Source organism: Oncorhynchus kisutch, linkage group LG11, assembly GCF_002021735.2.
Source record: "Oncorhynchus kisutch isolate 150728-3 linkage group LG11, Okis_V2, whole genome shotgun sequence".
Taxonomy (NCBI): Eukaryota; Metazoa; Chordata; class Actinopteri; order Salmoniformes; family Salmonidae; genus Oncorhynchus; species Oncorhynchus kisutch.
The window spans coordinates 59,866,408-59,882,695 of record NC_034184.2 but is presented as its reverse complement, the minus strand read 5'-3'; the positions used below and the strand labels follow the sequence as shown (position 1 = coordinate 59,882,695).

The window sequence follows — 16,288 nt, the reverse complement described above, 5'->3', positions numbered from 1 at the left end:
TACATTGTATGGTGATCTGTATTGTTACCTTGAAATAGTAGCCTAAGTGTTATTCAATGATTTCATTATGATTTATTGGAAGATAATGATAAAGCCTACTGTCCCTATTTTTCCTGACCTTCTTGGGGAAATTGGCCAGTCGTTCCCCAAAAGAGGGCGCCATTACCGTCCAATCAGGCACTAAGAAGGTCCTACTTGTACCACCCGTCAGCAGAGGGAAGGCATGGTTGGCTATATCTTGACTGTAATGACAAAATATTTTCACACAAGACTCGTGCAAATAATAAATGCATACTAGTATTTTTAGGAAAAGGCAGAAATATTAGACAATTCAATATCAGACATTAGCATAGGTCATTAGGAGCGCGCAAAGTGAGCGCGCAAGCACAAGCAGTTTAAGACCGATAAGTATAGCGTGTTTTCAACAGATTTTATGGTTGATTGTTATAAAAAAAAGTTTAATGAAAGAAACTACCTTAGAGTGTGATATGTCCCTGTTGTGTGTCACAAAAAGGCCATTACTATGCAGTTATTGGTGGATACCATATTCCAGAATAGAGAATACGCGCATCAACTGCGAGTCTGGCACGGCATTGTTGTGGGACTGGTGGTTTGCACTGACTGTCAAAAGCAAAACACTATATTGGTGGTGGTGAATTGGTGTGACGAGGGAGCGGGGGCAGCTCACCGTCCTCTCTGAGAACGCAACTCACATTACACCTCCTCTTTCCCGGGTAGGAATGAGACCTATGTTTGCGGAGCTGGGATGACCTCAATATTTTGAACCGTGTTGCTTGTTTTAGTGGTGGCTATGGTCCTCTCTCACTCACTCACACACACATACACACACAAACAAAACACCACACATCATATTTGCCGTTTGTAAACCAGCGAACAGCGCAGACAGGTTTTTCTCTGCAAAAGGCTGTCTTGCAGACTACACTCGAGAAGAGTTACGGAGTGGAGTCTACGTTTTGGACCCCCTACGACTTTGGTGTATAGAAAATATTTTTCAAAAAAGAGGAGCAGTGCAATCAGTCGTGAATCTCGGATATGTCGGGGGTGAAAATATTCAACCTTGTTGTTGGAGTTGTTTTAGTTTTGCAGTCTCTTGGAAATGCGTTTCAAGTGCCTGGAGGGGACCTGACAAACGGTAAGACCTCACACTACCTAATATTTGCACCATGAAGACCTCTCCATATTTGGAGAGACAATGATAAAATAAAACACTGCATAATGTCCTGTCGAGAAACGTTTACATTGCTTTATTTATTATTGCCAAGTGCGTTGTGGTGTAATATGGTTCAATATGGTGCCATTTTTTTCACTGTAGCTCGAATGGTGTACAACAATGAAACGAGGTTATTTGTAGACGCATTTACTCTATATTTTACTGTCTTTAAGATTGCCAGAAAATGTTTTTTTTTAATGGTAAATACCAACTTATATGATAACCTAGACTATATAGTTTTGATTAATGCTGTGATATTGCGATTTACAAAAAATCTAACCATCAGCATCCACGACCACCAGAAATAATGTCCATGTTTTTTTATCACGTTGTAAATGGGTTATAAAGATTTGTGTGGTTGATGAGATTCGTGGTGTGCGTCCGTGTGTGTGTGTGTGTGTGCTGCGCGCGTCCGCGTTTGAAGACTGCTGTTATTGAATTGTGTGCAAGCTATTGTTCTCTGCTATTTTTATTTCAGTGATCGATCCAGCTGTTATATAGGCTATGTCAGAGACTTTATTAGTCTTACTATAAAAATGAGCACAGCACAGCCTATGTCCCAACGTGTTGTCATACTTATTTATATAATAGTATATTTTAAGAAGTGTTGAACGTGTTTTTTTTCTTCTCGTTTTTCATCATCACATTTAATGTTTTAAATGTATTAGATGTGATTCATGAAGGGCTCGATGAATATAGCCATCTAGGGTAGGATTTTTGAAAAACAAATAAAAACGTTTTACTTTGTGGTATCCTATAAAATCCAACAACCTGCAGTCTTTGGCCCAACTATCATGTTCACAAAATCCTTCAATAAATGATTGTCTCCATGATAGGAAATAGCAATAGGGTTTTGGCAGTGGTGCACTCCTCGAACCATCTGAGTTTAAGTGACTGGAGTGCACTTTAAGACTGGTCCCAGGTAAGACCAGGCCCTGGCAGTGGTAGTGCTGTCTGGGGGGGACTGGCCTTTCCTCTTGTGCTTCTCCATTGTTCCTCAAGCAAGGTGGGAGGTCAATGGCATCAGATTTCCATTACACAAAGTAATCAGTGGCGGTCTTTTTATTATTTCTATTACAGCATATTGGATGACTGTCATTCGTATTCCATTTACCCAGTTCAATGTAAAAGCGATAGGTTTAGGCTACTACATGATATTCAAATTTTCCCTATACCCATCATGAGGTTGCTACAACCTAGCCAATGAATGAAAGTTTACAACGATAGTGCACACAGGTTGAGAGAAAAAAATGGAGGTTACAGACAGTGACACATTCAATGCCGCCTTGCACACTCTTGCCATCTAGCTGATATAGGGTGTAATCATTAGTCCAACAGTTGCAAACGAGAGTTTCTATTGGACAAATTCAGGTATGTTCATTCCCGTTTTGTTCCATTTCCTTCCGTTTCAGAAACGTTTTTCAACAGATTCGGTGGAATTAATACACCCTTGATCACGTGTAAACACAGTTCACTTTCATAGCAACCATGTTGTATTCCTTCTCGCATCTATGCACTCTCCTCCTCTCACCTTGTCCCTTTGCTTCTGGACTTCAATGCACAACACATCAGCTGTATGTGACCAGGTGAAAAAACCTTTCCAAGCCAAAACATATCATAACCGCCACACAAAGCCTACATCGTTGTCACCATATTAGCTAAAGTAACGTCATAGTCAACATAGCTAATATAACTAATACGTTAGTAAACCTGCTATAATCATGCAGTAACGTTACAGTTTACAGTGAGTAAGCAGTTACACCAGTGGGCCCAGGTGGCAATAAATTAGTAAAACCAAAAGCTTACCATGACTTGGAAGAGTTCCAGTATTGTGTTGGATAGTCATAGCCAGCTAGCTAACATAGCATCCCTCTGTTTGAGCAGGTTGTTTGAGTAGGCTAAACTAGCTAACTGCATTTGCTAGCTAAGTAAGTGATACTGAAATTGAAAAAAAAATGACAATCTCTTTCGACCTCTATTTCTCTCTTGCTTCTCCTTCATTTTGGAGGAAATTAATTTGTTCAAAACTGCTCTTTCTCTCTCTTTCAGTTAATTACTCACCACATTTGCACTGCAGTGCTAGCAAGCTGTAGCTTATTCTTTCAGTACTAGATTAATTTCCTGACCCTCGGTGGACAACATGTCAGTTCATGCTGCAAGAGCTCTGATAGGTTGGAGGACGTCCTCTTGAAGTTGTTAATTACTGTGTAAGTCTATGGAAGGAGTTGAGAACCATGAGCCTCCTAGGCTTTGTATTGAATTCAATGTACCCAGAGGAGGACAGAAGCTAGCTGTCCTCCAGCTACAACATGGTGCTACCATACAGAGTGCTGTTGAGGCTACTGTAGACCTTCATTGCAAAATAGTGTGTTTTAATCAATTATTTGGTGACATGGTTATATTTGTTTTATCTAAAAAAGGATAACCTTTTGAATGTTTTAAACATTTTATTTTCATGAAATTCACTGAGGAGGATGGTCCTCCACTTCCTCCTCTGAGGAGCCTCCACTGCAAGTCATTGAATTACCTACTCCTTGAAATTTGTTGTCTAAAAAAAGATATATATATATATATATTGCTCAAAACATTTGATCCTTTAGCGTGTGGTCTCAAACCCAAACCCTAGGCAACACAGGGGAAAAGGGGCTGATTTCAATGATTGACTTGGCATAGAGGAACTATGTCAATACTTTATCCACTTGACTAAAATACAAAATAGCTAGCAAGACGGAGATCACAGAGGTCATTTTTAATGAGTGAACTTCGCAAGTGGCTAGTTTACTACCTTACCTAAAACCACTGCAAAGGTTTTGCCTGCAAACTTGTTTTGAATCATGACGTTCTGCCTCGTGATTTGTTCGCCAGAATTGAATTTATTCTCATTGACGAAGTTCCTCAATCCCAAAAGAGTCGCAGAGTTGCCTAGGGTTGGGGTTTCAAGACTATTTAGTGTGTGTACTTTACTATATTTATACTTGGGATATCATTTGACAGTAAAAGTTCAAACCTCACTGGAGGACGTCTGTTGTGGAGTGTGCGGGTATTTAAGCATTATGAGAGAGTTGCTCTTTCCTCTGAGTTTACCTAGAACAACCTGTACCAGTCTGTCAGTCTCCAATTCCAATGATCAACAACCACACCACAATCAATAACCATCATTTAGAGTAATAAGTATTGGCAATCCTGAAGGAGATGCAAATCTTTAAATTGAGTGAGGAAACTTGATAATCCACACTCTCTAGCATGGGTTCTAGTGGACAAGGTCATACTGTCCACCAGGGCCCTAGTGGGTGAGTCCACCTAAGGGAAGACTACAATCTCCATAGGCCTCTAGTGGATGTATAGAAAATGTGGACTGTAATCAGGGTTTGACTGGTGCAGAGTTCAAAGTGCCACCATGGCTCATTGATAAGATGCAGATGAAATGAGGTCAGGAGATGAAGCAGGAATCCATACAGGGGTTTATTGCACAGACATATGAGCACATGGGGAAAGGTTGCAGGAGAACGTTGTAGTTTACTAGAGAAATTCAGGAGGGAGATCAACACATGTTAACACACACGCATGACTGACAAGTGCAACAGGGATAAACAACAAATGGATCTTACTATACATGGACTGACAGGAAATGAAAAGGATCTTAATATGAACATTTATACATGTTCTTCAATAATGGAAAGTACTCACTTGTCAGTCACACACCACATGGAAAGGAAAGCGTAAGCTGGCTGCCCCATGTATTCACCAGTGGGAATAAGGAAGAACGGAGCGAAAAAACTGTTGCTAATTAAATAGTCAATGGTGCTAATGAACAATGGAGACAGGTGAAGGCAGTGGCAAGGGAGGTGCGGGAGAACCAGAGGTGTATTGAATTTGCTTGAACGTTTGCCACTTGGTGGAACGGTTTGTACTAAACGACACGTTTCTCCAATATGTTACTCTACGTTCCTGAACAGATTCTGAGGTACTTTTGCTCCCATTTTGGTGAGTGTGGCGAGGTGTGGCTTGAAGCAATGAGTGATGTAAAAGGGCAGTAGCCATGCTGACAGCGTTCCCCAACCCACAATCCAATCCCTCCCCCATTTTCAAACTGGTTGTTTAGTACGGCATCATTTCCGTTCATTTCAACACAGCCCATGAGCCTTTGTAACAGGGAAGACTCCAATCTCCACAGAGCTCTAGTGGTTGAGTGCACACTCTCAAGTTCACTTATTGAGAAGCATGCAACTGGGGAACCTTATGCCAACACTGATTCTGTTTACAGACATGCTCCTGTTTCCCAGAGACTATTAATTGCTGTCAGGGGAATTTCATCACATATCGGATAGTGGTTCGAGAAATGTATGGTTCCTGACAGCGACAGTAAACTAAAGCCGCCTCTGTGTGTCTGTGGGCATTTGTGGGGAGCTCTACTGAATGTGTGTCTTTATTTGAAAGAGAAAAACTACTATTAGTATGTGATTGTTTGAAATGTATGTGCACACACACGCATGCAAACGCACAGCTTTGTAAAAAGGTTTGACCATTCAAAATCATATTTTCCCTAACCGCTAAAATGTAACCCTTAACCTAACCCTAACCCCAAAAACCCTAACCCTAACCCTAAACCCAACCTTAACCCTAAACCTAACCCTAACCCTAACCTTTACCCAAAACACTAAACCTAACCCTTAAGCTTAAAATAGCATTTGAACAAATTCAGGACCTGAAAAAAGTTTTTGCGTTCCTACATTATCAGGACATTTGGGTGAATTGTTAGGACATTGTGGTCCTGATAATGTAGGAAAACAAGTACTCACACACACACATACACACACACACACACACACGCACGCACACACACGCACACACGCACGCACACACAAGCACACACAATAGATATTGTGTTGTCTTTACTGCGCTATTCACCATGTCAGGTACTTTGTCTTGGTATATGGAGCCAATCAATCTCCTTGGTCAGCCAGTGTTGCATGTGGATCATCTGACATTAGGTCCTTGTTAGAATAATCATGAGCTCACGTTCTATCTAGAGAACTCAGGATCTGGGCCTTTCAGAGATAAGGCGTGGATTAAAGTGTCACCCTGAGGTTATAGAATCAAATAATTACCACGGCATCGATTCCAACCACTACCCGTTTTTCCTCGAATGCAGCAAAGTTTTCTAACCTCAACCGTTACTAGCAAACACATGAAAAGGGATCTATCTGTCAACCTCTAAAAGGCTGGGAGAAATTCACAACTTCAGAGATCTTTCCAGGTGCTTCTCTCTCTGCCTCTGTTCTATATAGGGCGTTATTTTTAGAGTAGCTATCCAGTGAGGTGCATCCCGTGTCAGAGCATTGACTGACCATATTTGACATTGTATGGCAGGGGATTTCAACTGGGGATCTGTAGCCCCCTAGGGGTCCGCTGAGTTACTGCAGGGAGTCCGAAAAAATATCGCTAGCAACAACAGAATAAACAAATGTTGAATTACATACCTACAGTAGAAAAAATATGTCAGCTTTATTTTTCAACTACACACCTTGGAGCCAATTACACTCACTGGACTATCTAGCATAGGCTTTGAAAAAGCACATGTGAATAGGCTACCAGTGTGGCATGTGCCTATGGCTGCTTGTAAGCTTTCTACACTTGGACATACAGTGCCTTGCAAAAGTATTCATCCCCTTTGTCATTTTTCCTATTTTGTTGCATTACAACCTGTAATTTAAATGGATTATTATTTGGATTTCATGTAATGGACATACACAAAATAGTCCAAATTGGTGAAGTGAAATGAAAAAAATGGCAAAGTGTGCGTGCATATGTATTCACCCACTTTGCTATGAAGCCCCTAAATAAGATCTGGCGCAACCAATTACCTTCAGAAGTCACATAATTAGTTAAATAAAGTCCACCTGTGTGCAATCTAAGTGTCACATGATCTTTCACATGATCTCAGTATATACAGTGCCTTGCGAAAGTATTCGGCCCCCTTGAACTTTGCGACCTTTTGCCACATTTCAGGCTTCAAACATAAAGATATAAAACTGTATTTTTTTGTGAAGAATCAACAACAAGTGGGACACAAAACAAGTGGCAAAAGGTTGCAAAGTTCAAGGGGGCCGAATACTTTCGCAAGGCACTGTATACACCTGTTCTGAAAGGCCCCAGAGTCTGCAACACCACTAAGCAAGGGGCACCACCAAGCAAGCGGCGCCATTAATACCAAGGAGCTCTCCAAACAGGTCAGGGACAAAGTTGTGGAGAAGTACCGATCAGGGTTGGGTAAAAAAAAAAATCTGAAACTTTGAACATCTAACGGAGCACAATTAAATCCCTTATTAAAAAATGGAAAGAATATGGCATCACAACAAACCTGCCAAGAGAGGGCTGCCCACCAAAACTCACAGACCAGGCAAGGAGGGAATTAATCAGAGGCAACAAAGAGACCAAAGATAACCCTGAAGGAGCTACAAAGCTTCACAGCTTTTTGGCCATCAAGGAAAACGCTATGTCTGGCGCAAACCCAACACCTCTCATCACCCCGAGAACAACATCCCCACAGTGAAGCATGGTGGTGGCAGCATCATGCTGTGGGGATGTTTTCATCGACAGGGACTGGGAAACTGGTCAGGATTGAAGGAATGATGGATGGCACTAAGTACAGGGAGATTCTTGAGGGAAACCTGTTTCAGTCTTCCAGAGATTTGAGACTGGGACTAAGGTTCACGATCCAGCAGTGACCCTAAGCATACTACTAAAGCAACACTTGAGTGGTTTAAGGGGAAACATTTAAATGTCTTGGAATGGCCTAGTCAAAGCCCAGACCTCAATCCAATTGAGAATCTGTGGTATGATTTAAGATTGCTGTACACCAGTGGACCCCATCCAACTTGATGGAGCTGGAGCAGTTTTGCCTTGAAAAGTGGGCAAAAATCTCAGTATATATATGGGCCAAGCTTATCCCAAGTGACTTGCAGCTGTAATTGCTGCAAAAGGTGGCTCTACAAAGTATTGACATTGGGGGGGTGAATAGTTATGCACGCTCAAGTTTTCCATTTTTTGTTTTATTTCTTGTTTGTTTCACAAGAAAAAATATTTTGCATCTTGAAAGTGGCATGTTGTGTAAATCAAATGATACAAATCCCCCCCAAAATCTATTTTAATTCAAGGTTGTAAGGCAACAAAAATGCCAAGGGGGTGAATACTTTCACAAGCCACTGTACATTTTTGCTAACACATGGCTAACCATCATTTAACCAGCTAAACAGCTGCTATTAGCGATAATGTGTTTGAAATAACCTTTCTAGCCAGTGCTGCGTTCACGTGTTTGTCGAAACCTGGACACTGCCGACTTGCTAACTGGTTGAACGCGGCACGTGTATAACTTCAACCAGTCGGAGATGTCATGGTTTCCTAGTTCCGACTAGCAAATGAACACGGCATAGGAGGCTATGTTAGAGTTTACACTTTCAATTATAATGTGGGGAGGTCAAAATAATTAACAACAATCTACCAAATCTATTCATTTTAGAATGTTGATAACTTATCCTTGCCATTATCATTTACCTGATTATTAGAAAAGACGTGCATTTATTTATTTTTTGCTAATATATGATGGGGGTCCCTGGGTTGCTAGTTTGCCTGGGACAGGGTCCCTGGGCAAGAACAGGTTGAAGACCCCTGTTCTATGGTGAGTAGAGTCTTTCTCCTTTCCTAGATATTACATTAATAATAGACAGGGAGGTAAAAGACAATAAATACGATAATGAGCATCAGCCGTGCACAGTGGATCACCTGCTGGGTGTTGATGAACGGTGGTGATTCAACATGTAGAATCATTGGAAAATTCATAGAAAATTATGGCCGATGACCTGTGGTCAGGGGCGATAGGACGGCCACCCGCTGCTTTAAACTGTCCGTCGGTGCAGTCTGTTTTGTCTCTATGGCTTTCCAATCTGAAGTTCACTGGTATCTAGGACCTTGTTGTGTACAAATCACGTGGAGACTTACTCACACACTCTGGTTCTGTCATTAGCCAGCATCCACAGCAGCAGAGGACAGGGAAGATAAACACATTTTATTGGCTAAGCCACACATGCACAGCCACACAGCCACACACACACACACACACACACACACACACACACACACACACACACACACACACACACACACACACACACACACACACACACACACACACACACACACACACACACACACACGCACACACTTCCTCTCATAGTTATCAGTGAGAGGAGCTGTGGCTTACATCTGGATGGCATTAGATGACCCCATGGGCTTAACACATTTCTTTGAAACATTCCCACTCATCCTCATAGCCATGTGATGTGATGCCTGTGGGGATGCCAGTGGCACGCTCACACTGATCAAAACAGAACGCGGAGGTATGATTTTGGGGTTAATTCTCACTCTGGTTCCCTCTCAGAGACAGATAGTGTAGGCCACTTCAGTGTGTGCTGCTCGCTAACTATGTGGTCTGATTTAAATGCCTGCGTTGAGGACTGTCAATGTGCTAAGATTGTGGTTGTTTGTGGAATGCCATGTGGAAGTGGAGTGCTCTGTTGTATGGGATTCAGGGACAGTGCTGTTCAGTGCTGCGTTGTGCTATGCAGAGTTGAATGGGTTCTCAGTTAGCGAGTGACTTAACCATGACAGGCAGTTATCCACGACACTAGTTCTGGGACCCCTGCTTCTCATCCATCATAGTGCCACAGGCTGCCTCCGTTCTCACACACACATACTGATACACACACTGACACAGACACACAGATACAAGCCACACTTGTACGCACTCAGACACAGAGTTGATGCAGTGGTTTCTTAGCAGCGCCACACATAACCTTCAAAAAGCTAATACAGTTTTGACCTTCACGGCTAATACAGTCTATCGATCTTCTCTGGCGAGGTGTCTTCGGTGTCTTACTGGCAAAACTGGTCACAAAAGAGCTCTTTCTGTCCGTTCTGAAAGAAAATGATGTTGAGTCTGAAAGAGGAGAAGTGCGGGAAGTTTATAAGCCTTCTCGGAAGGAATTTCTCTCTCTTTCTCTCTCTCTCTCTCTCTCTCTCTCTGTCTCTCACTGCACATTCTCTATCTGGTCACAATGAACCAGGATGAGTGCCAAATGGCATCATATTCCCTATGCAGTGCACTACTTTTAACCAGGGCCAATAGGGCTGTTTGGGCAATTTGCGACTCAAGTCCAGTCTCTTTATTGGCTCTCTGAAGCTTCCATGAATGGACGGACGGGGGTGGGGTGGTTGGAGCTGAGGAATGGCTGGTGTGGGTCATTGTCTTTCTTTGCTCTATATATGGTGTCAAGCCCTTTATGCCACACAGGACCTCGAACGGTGCGGTCGCATACCGCAACAGGGCAACACCAGGCTCTCACGTTGGTCACACCTCGGACCCTGTCATCTCGGGTCCACCCCTTCTCTTCGCGAAGAACTCCTCTGGATGTAGGGGGATAGGGGACATGGGGTAGAGGACATGGGGTAGATCTTTAAGGGTAGAGCCAGAGAGAGAGAGGGGTGAGAGGTGCTCAATAGGTACAGAGACAAAGTAAAGAAGGCAGTGGTTAATGAAACCCGGTGCAGATAAGCTGCTATTTACGTACAGGAATTGTCTTTCGTGCCGTTTCCAGTCTCTTTCATGTCCGTCTCTGCCCTTTGTCTCACACAGTCATTTTCTTAGCCTTTTCTTAGAATTACAGTAATCACTCTCAGTGGGGCATGTTTTGTGCTTTAATCTTGTGTTTATTAGATAAATGTAAGCACTTAAGACTGGATTGGGTTGATTAGGCCCCCTATAAAATGTTGAGAAAGCAGGAATTGGTGGATTGAAGGATTGGTGTTGGCTATAAGTGACTTTCATTGAATAAACTGGATCTGAATGGGCTTAACTGAGTGCTCTCTCTGTTAATAGAACTGAATGGTTAGAATTCAATTCGCCATGCATGATAAACCTTTTGATAAACAGCCCAGCAGGAAAGGCTTATCATAGTCTATGACAACTGATCTCAGACCAGCCACCGAAACGGAGATGAATCCACAGGCAGAGCCTTATCTGTCGCCTGGCTGTCCCAGCAGCTGTACGATGCTTCCTTTGGCTCAGCTGGATAGTCTTAACAAGAAAGATAAATGTGTTTCTGAGATGGAAGGATTTTCACCAGGCTTCATTCGCATGCAGGGCAGATGTGAGTGTGGGATGACAAAGGAGGAGAGGAGATTTGGGGAGAGTGCACTCCCTTACCTCTCCCCCATATTCTGCTTTCTTTCCTGAGCATGCAAGGGTACTAGTGTAGAGGGGTGATAGTGTGGAGTGAGTTAGGGATGGTAGTATGCAAGACCACATGGTAATAGGGCATGGGCTATAAAGGGAAGTATGTTGCACCTGTATAGTCTGTTCTGCGTTACAAAGGCCATACTCAATCATGTACGGGTGCATGTTGTCCTCAGCGATCAACAAAACCATGGGAAGTAGCTGAGCTCTCAAATACCTCACAGCTGCTGGAAATGGCCATTTCATAGAGGCAGTACCTGAACACATCAGTCGTCCTGTAGGAGGAAAGACTTCTCCAAAAATGACACTTTTCCCTGAATTTTTTGGGGAAAACATATTTTGAACCTACATTAATGAAGCGTTAGGAGCAACGTTGGATACGTTTCCTTAGTCCTACAGTCATTACATTGTCCGAGTACATAAAGGGGAGTGGGTGGTTCTTCAGACAGTGATACAGCGTTGCTTTGATCTTAGCTAAAGCAACATCTTAAAGCAGCCAGCCAGCCACAGAGAGATTAAGGAGCATGGCTCTGAAACATGATACACTTCAGCAAGTATAACACACATCCCTGAGTTAAACTAAGAGTCAGCTCAGCAGACTACTGGTTCTTACAAGAGCAGAGAGAGCAGCTTGCTGCCTCTGAGGAACTGTCTGCCTGTGTAACGGTATATCAGCCTGTGTTGTGTTGTCTACTTTGTATACTCCGTATTCGTGGTCCCAGGTGGGTAGCGTCAGTTAGCACGCCGCCTCAATGAGGTAATGCATACAAAACGTATACTCACTCACGTATACTCATGACTGTTAGTTGCTTTGGATAAAAGCGTTTGCCTGATGGCATATTATACAGTACCAGTCAAACGTTTGCATACAAACTCATTCAAGGGTTTTTCTTTATTTTTGCTATTTTCTACATTATAGAATAATAGTGAAGACATCATAACTATGAAACTATAACACATATGAAATCATGTAGTAACTAAACAAAGTGTTAAACAAGACAAATTAGAGATGCTTCAAAGTAGCCACCCTTTGCCTTGATGACAGCTTGGCACACTCTTGGCATTCTCTCAACCAGAGGTAGTCACCTGGAATGCATTTCAATTAACAGGTGTTAATTGAAATTTCTTGAAGTTCTTGAAATTTTCTTCAAGTGCAGTCGTAAAAACCATCAATCGCTATGATGAAACTGGCTCATGAGGAACGCCATAAGTTCATTAGAGTTAACTGCACCTCAGATTGCAGTCCAAATAAATGCTTCACAGAGTTCAAGTAACAGACACATCTCAACTTCAAGTGTTCAGAGGAGACTGTGTGAATCAGGCCTTCATGGTCGAATTGCTACAAAGAAACCACTACTGAAGGACACCAAGAAGAAGAAGAGACTTGCTTGGGCCAAGAAACAAGAGCAGTGGAAATCTGTCCTTTGGTCTGATGAGTCCAAATTTGAGATATTTGTTTCCAACCACCGTGTCTTTGTGAAACGCAGAATAGGTTAACGAATCATCTCTGCATGTGTGGTTCCCACTGTGAAGCATGGAGGAGCATGGCTAAAACAGCATGGCTATCACAGCATTCTGTAGCGATACGCCTCCCATCTGATTTGCGTTTAGTGGGACTCTCATTTGTTTATCAGGACAATGACTCAACACACCTCCATGCTGTGTAAGTGCTATTTAACCAAGAAGGAGAATGATGGAGTGCTGCATCAGATCACCTGGCCTCCACAATCACCTGACCTCAACCCAATTGAGATGGTTTGGGATGAGTTGGACCACAGAGTGAAGGAAAACAGACAACAATTGCGCAGCATATGTGGCAACTCCTTCAAGACTGTTGGAAAAGCATTCCAGATGAAGCTGGTTGAGAGAATGCCAAGAGTGTGCAAAGCTGTCATCAAGGCAAAGAGTGGCTACTGAAGAATTTAAAATGTAAAACATATTTTGATTTGTTTAACACTTTTTATGGTTACTACTGTATTCCTTATGTGTTATTACATAGTTTTGATGTCTTCACTATTATTCTACAATGTCGAAAATAGTAAGAATAAAGAAAAACTCTTGAATGAGTAAGTGTGTCCAAACTTTTGACTGGTTCTGTCAATTTATCTTTTTATTAATGTTGTGGAACATAGATGGGACGCCGGGTTGTTTGTTTGGGACGGATCCCGTGGAGAGGGAAACCGAAAACGTCCTGTTAAGTGTGTGTCTGTGTATTTGTGTATATGTGTGTGTGTGTATCTGTCTGTTTGTCTGTCTTTTCTCTCTCACTTTGTGTATGTGTGCGTTTCTGTATGTGCATATGTACACCGCTCTCTCTCTCTCTCTCTCCATCTATTTTGTGTGTGTTGACAGTTGTACACCACTCTCTCTCTCTCCATCTCCCTCTCTCGTGCTCCGTTTTGTGTGTGTGTGTTGTGTTGACAGTTATATACCGCTCTCTCTCTGTATTTCTCTCTTTCTCTCTCTCTTAATTCAATTCAGTTCCATTCAAAGGGGCTTTATTGGCATGGGAAACATGTGTTTACATTTCGAAAGCAAGTGACTCTGTCTCTCTCTAACTCTCTCTCTCTCTTTGTGTGTTTGGTGTGTGTGTTGAGTGTTGATAGTCATGGGAGAGTGTGGAGTGTTGAATAACCCCTCTGGGTGTTTCATGAAGGAGGGCCAGGGCCTTCAGGGGCCTTTCAGTGTACCCAGGCATGCTGAACGGAACACAAAGGGCCAGGGAAGGACCATCTCACCACGGCATGTCAGCAGGCTTCATTTCCCCAGCCCAGCGGGAGCAGTGGCTCCCCTTTGTACCAGACCAAGCTGTGTCACTATCTGGGGATAACAACATGCTGCTATACATGTCTTTGTAGCATTGTGTGTGTGTGTGTGTGTGTGTGTGTGTGTGTGTGTGTGTGTGTGTGTGTGTGTGTGTGTGTGTGTGTGTGTGTGTGTGTGTGTGTGTGTGTGTGTGTGTGTGTGTGTGTGTGTGTGTGTGTGTGTGTGTGTGTGTGTGTGTGTGTGTGTGTGTGTGTGTGTGTGTGTGTGCGTGCGTGCGTGTAAGAGACAGAGTATTTAGGTGTGTGTTTGGTGTTGTCATTCTCTCAAAGTTGTATTTTCCTCTCTCTCTTCCTTTCTCCAGCACTAATAGCGTTTTCTGTCAAGTTCAACAGAAACCTCTCTCCTGATCCACTGCCAACTGTATCCTGATCTGTTATTTGAGTTTTAATATCAAACTCAAAATGATAATCAGCAGTTATTTTCATATCTCTTTTTTTTTTCTTCCTTTGCTGTAATATGACATGAAACCTGCCAGGAATAATAATTAATAATAATAAAGGCAGAAAGGTTTCCAACAAAGTTCCAAGGGTATTCAGCTTGCCAGCTTCTCACTTAGAGTTGTTCTACTGTCTGATGCTGCTCTGTACTCAGCAATATTAGTGGTAAAGATGTTTTGAACTGTCTGCAAGTCCAAGCAGAACTATGGGATTGCTCCGTTCCGAGAGCAACAACACCAGTCGTTGTTTCTGTGCCTGGAAAGAGGCTGTGTTGCTGGCCAAATGTCTCTCCCTCTCCCAAACAAACTCATCCTTACAACCAGCAAACATGCCATGTGGCAATAACAGTCAATGAAGTGTCTTGGGTTAAAAGAAAATCATTCACACTACCACAAGTACATTTTGGGGTCAGAAATGGGGAGGACAGATGCTGAAATCAAAGTCATGTTTTTGAGAACTACCACCTCTGTCAGCAAATGGGTAAATATTGTCTCTCTCTATAACTTAAGACATTTTCCTTACGGATAACAAGGACGATTCCCATAGTCAGTTAGCTTTGAGATTATATTGCATTGTCATATGGGTGTTTACTGTATGGGTGTTATTTTGGTCGTCGTCAGATTCTCCATTCACAGAGATGGGCGGGTGCTCCTCTTCATGTCATTTGTGTTAAATTGATTTGATGGAGTACTAGATGCAGGAGAAAATAAATGAGCTCCGATTTAGTGTCTGCCTGCCTCTGGGGGAGAACTGAGAAAGTATGTCGCCTATCGTGTGTGTGGGAAAGCAAGAGGAAAACGTTTGTTTGGTCATTTGTTTGTGCATACTGTATACTGCGGGCTAAATGACTAGATGGATTACGAGCGCAGCTCTGCTTGTAGGGGCTCCAAAGTTAGGCTTGGAGTTTTCCCTAGTCACAGGGCTAGAAAAAAACTCCTGTCCCTAAAAGTGTGATAGTTTCACTGGTGATCTACTTAGTGGTTGCTGTTTTGGTGTAGGCCAGCAGATCAGGAGATACTTAGGGACTCTGAGGAGCTGCCTGGAAAGGGAGGATCCTGGTTCAAGGACTCTCCCATCAGCCAACAGTGTTTGTTTGAGCGAATGCTCGCTGCCTGGCGCTTCTGATCTGTCCTGATGTGTCCCAGCTGTTGGGACCCTGCCCCTGTCTAAATGGGTCTCAAATGGCACCCTAGTCCCTATACTACTTTGGACCATGGCCCATAGGGAATGGGATGCCATTTGGGACACGGTCTGTCGGCAGAGAACTCATCCCTCCCTCCCCACAATCCACAGGATGTGTGTTTCTCTTGGACTCTCACTCAAACCAAATATCTACTCTGGGATTCTTACTTAGCCTAATGATCATTAACCTAATGATTAGAAATATTTACACAATGTAGAGGAGTGATCAACCTCTGGCGGACATTATGACACCATGGCAACAAACAAAAAATTAAGCAAAAAAAAACTTCCCTGGGAGTCTTCGTTAACACGATGACTGTG

General features: G+C 42.7%; 1 protein-coding gene across 1 annotated transcript in view; it reads left to right on the top strand.

The window, feature by feature from the left end:
* Window positions 1-648: 648 nt before the first annotated feature.
* LOC109899497 (plexin domain-containing protein 2) overlaps window positions 649-16,288 on the top strand; it is a 177,307-nt gene continuing 161,667 nt past the window's right edge. Inside the window, exon 1 of the mRNA XM_020494793.2 lies at window positions 649-1,153. Within this exon, the coding sequence (XP_020350382.2) occupies window positions 1,054-1,153 (100 nt within the window). The 5' untranslated portion in view covers window positions 649-1,053. The remainder of the gene's footprint in view (window positions 1,154-16,288) is intronic.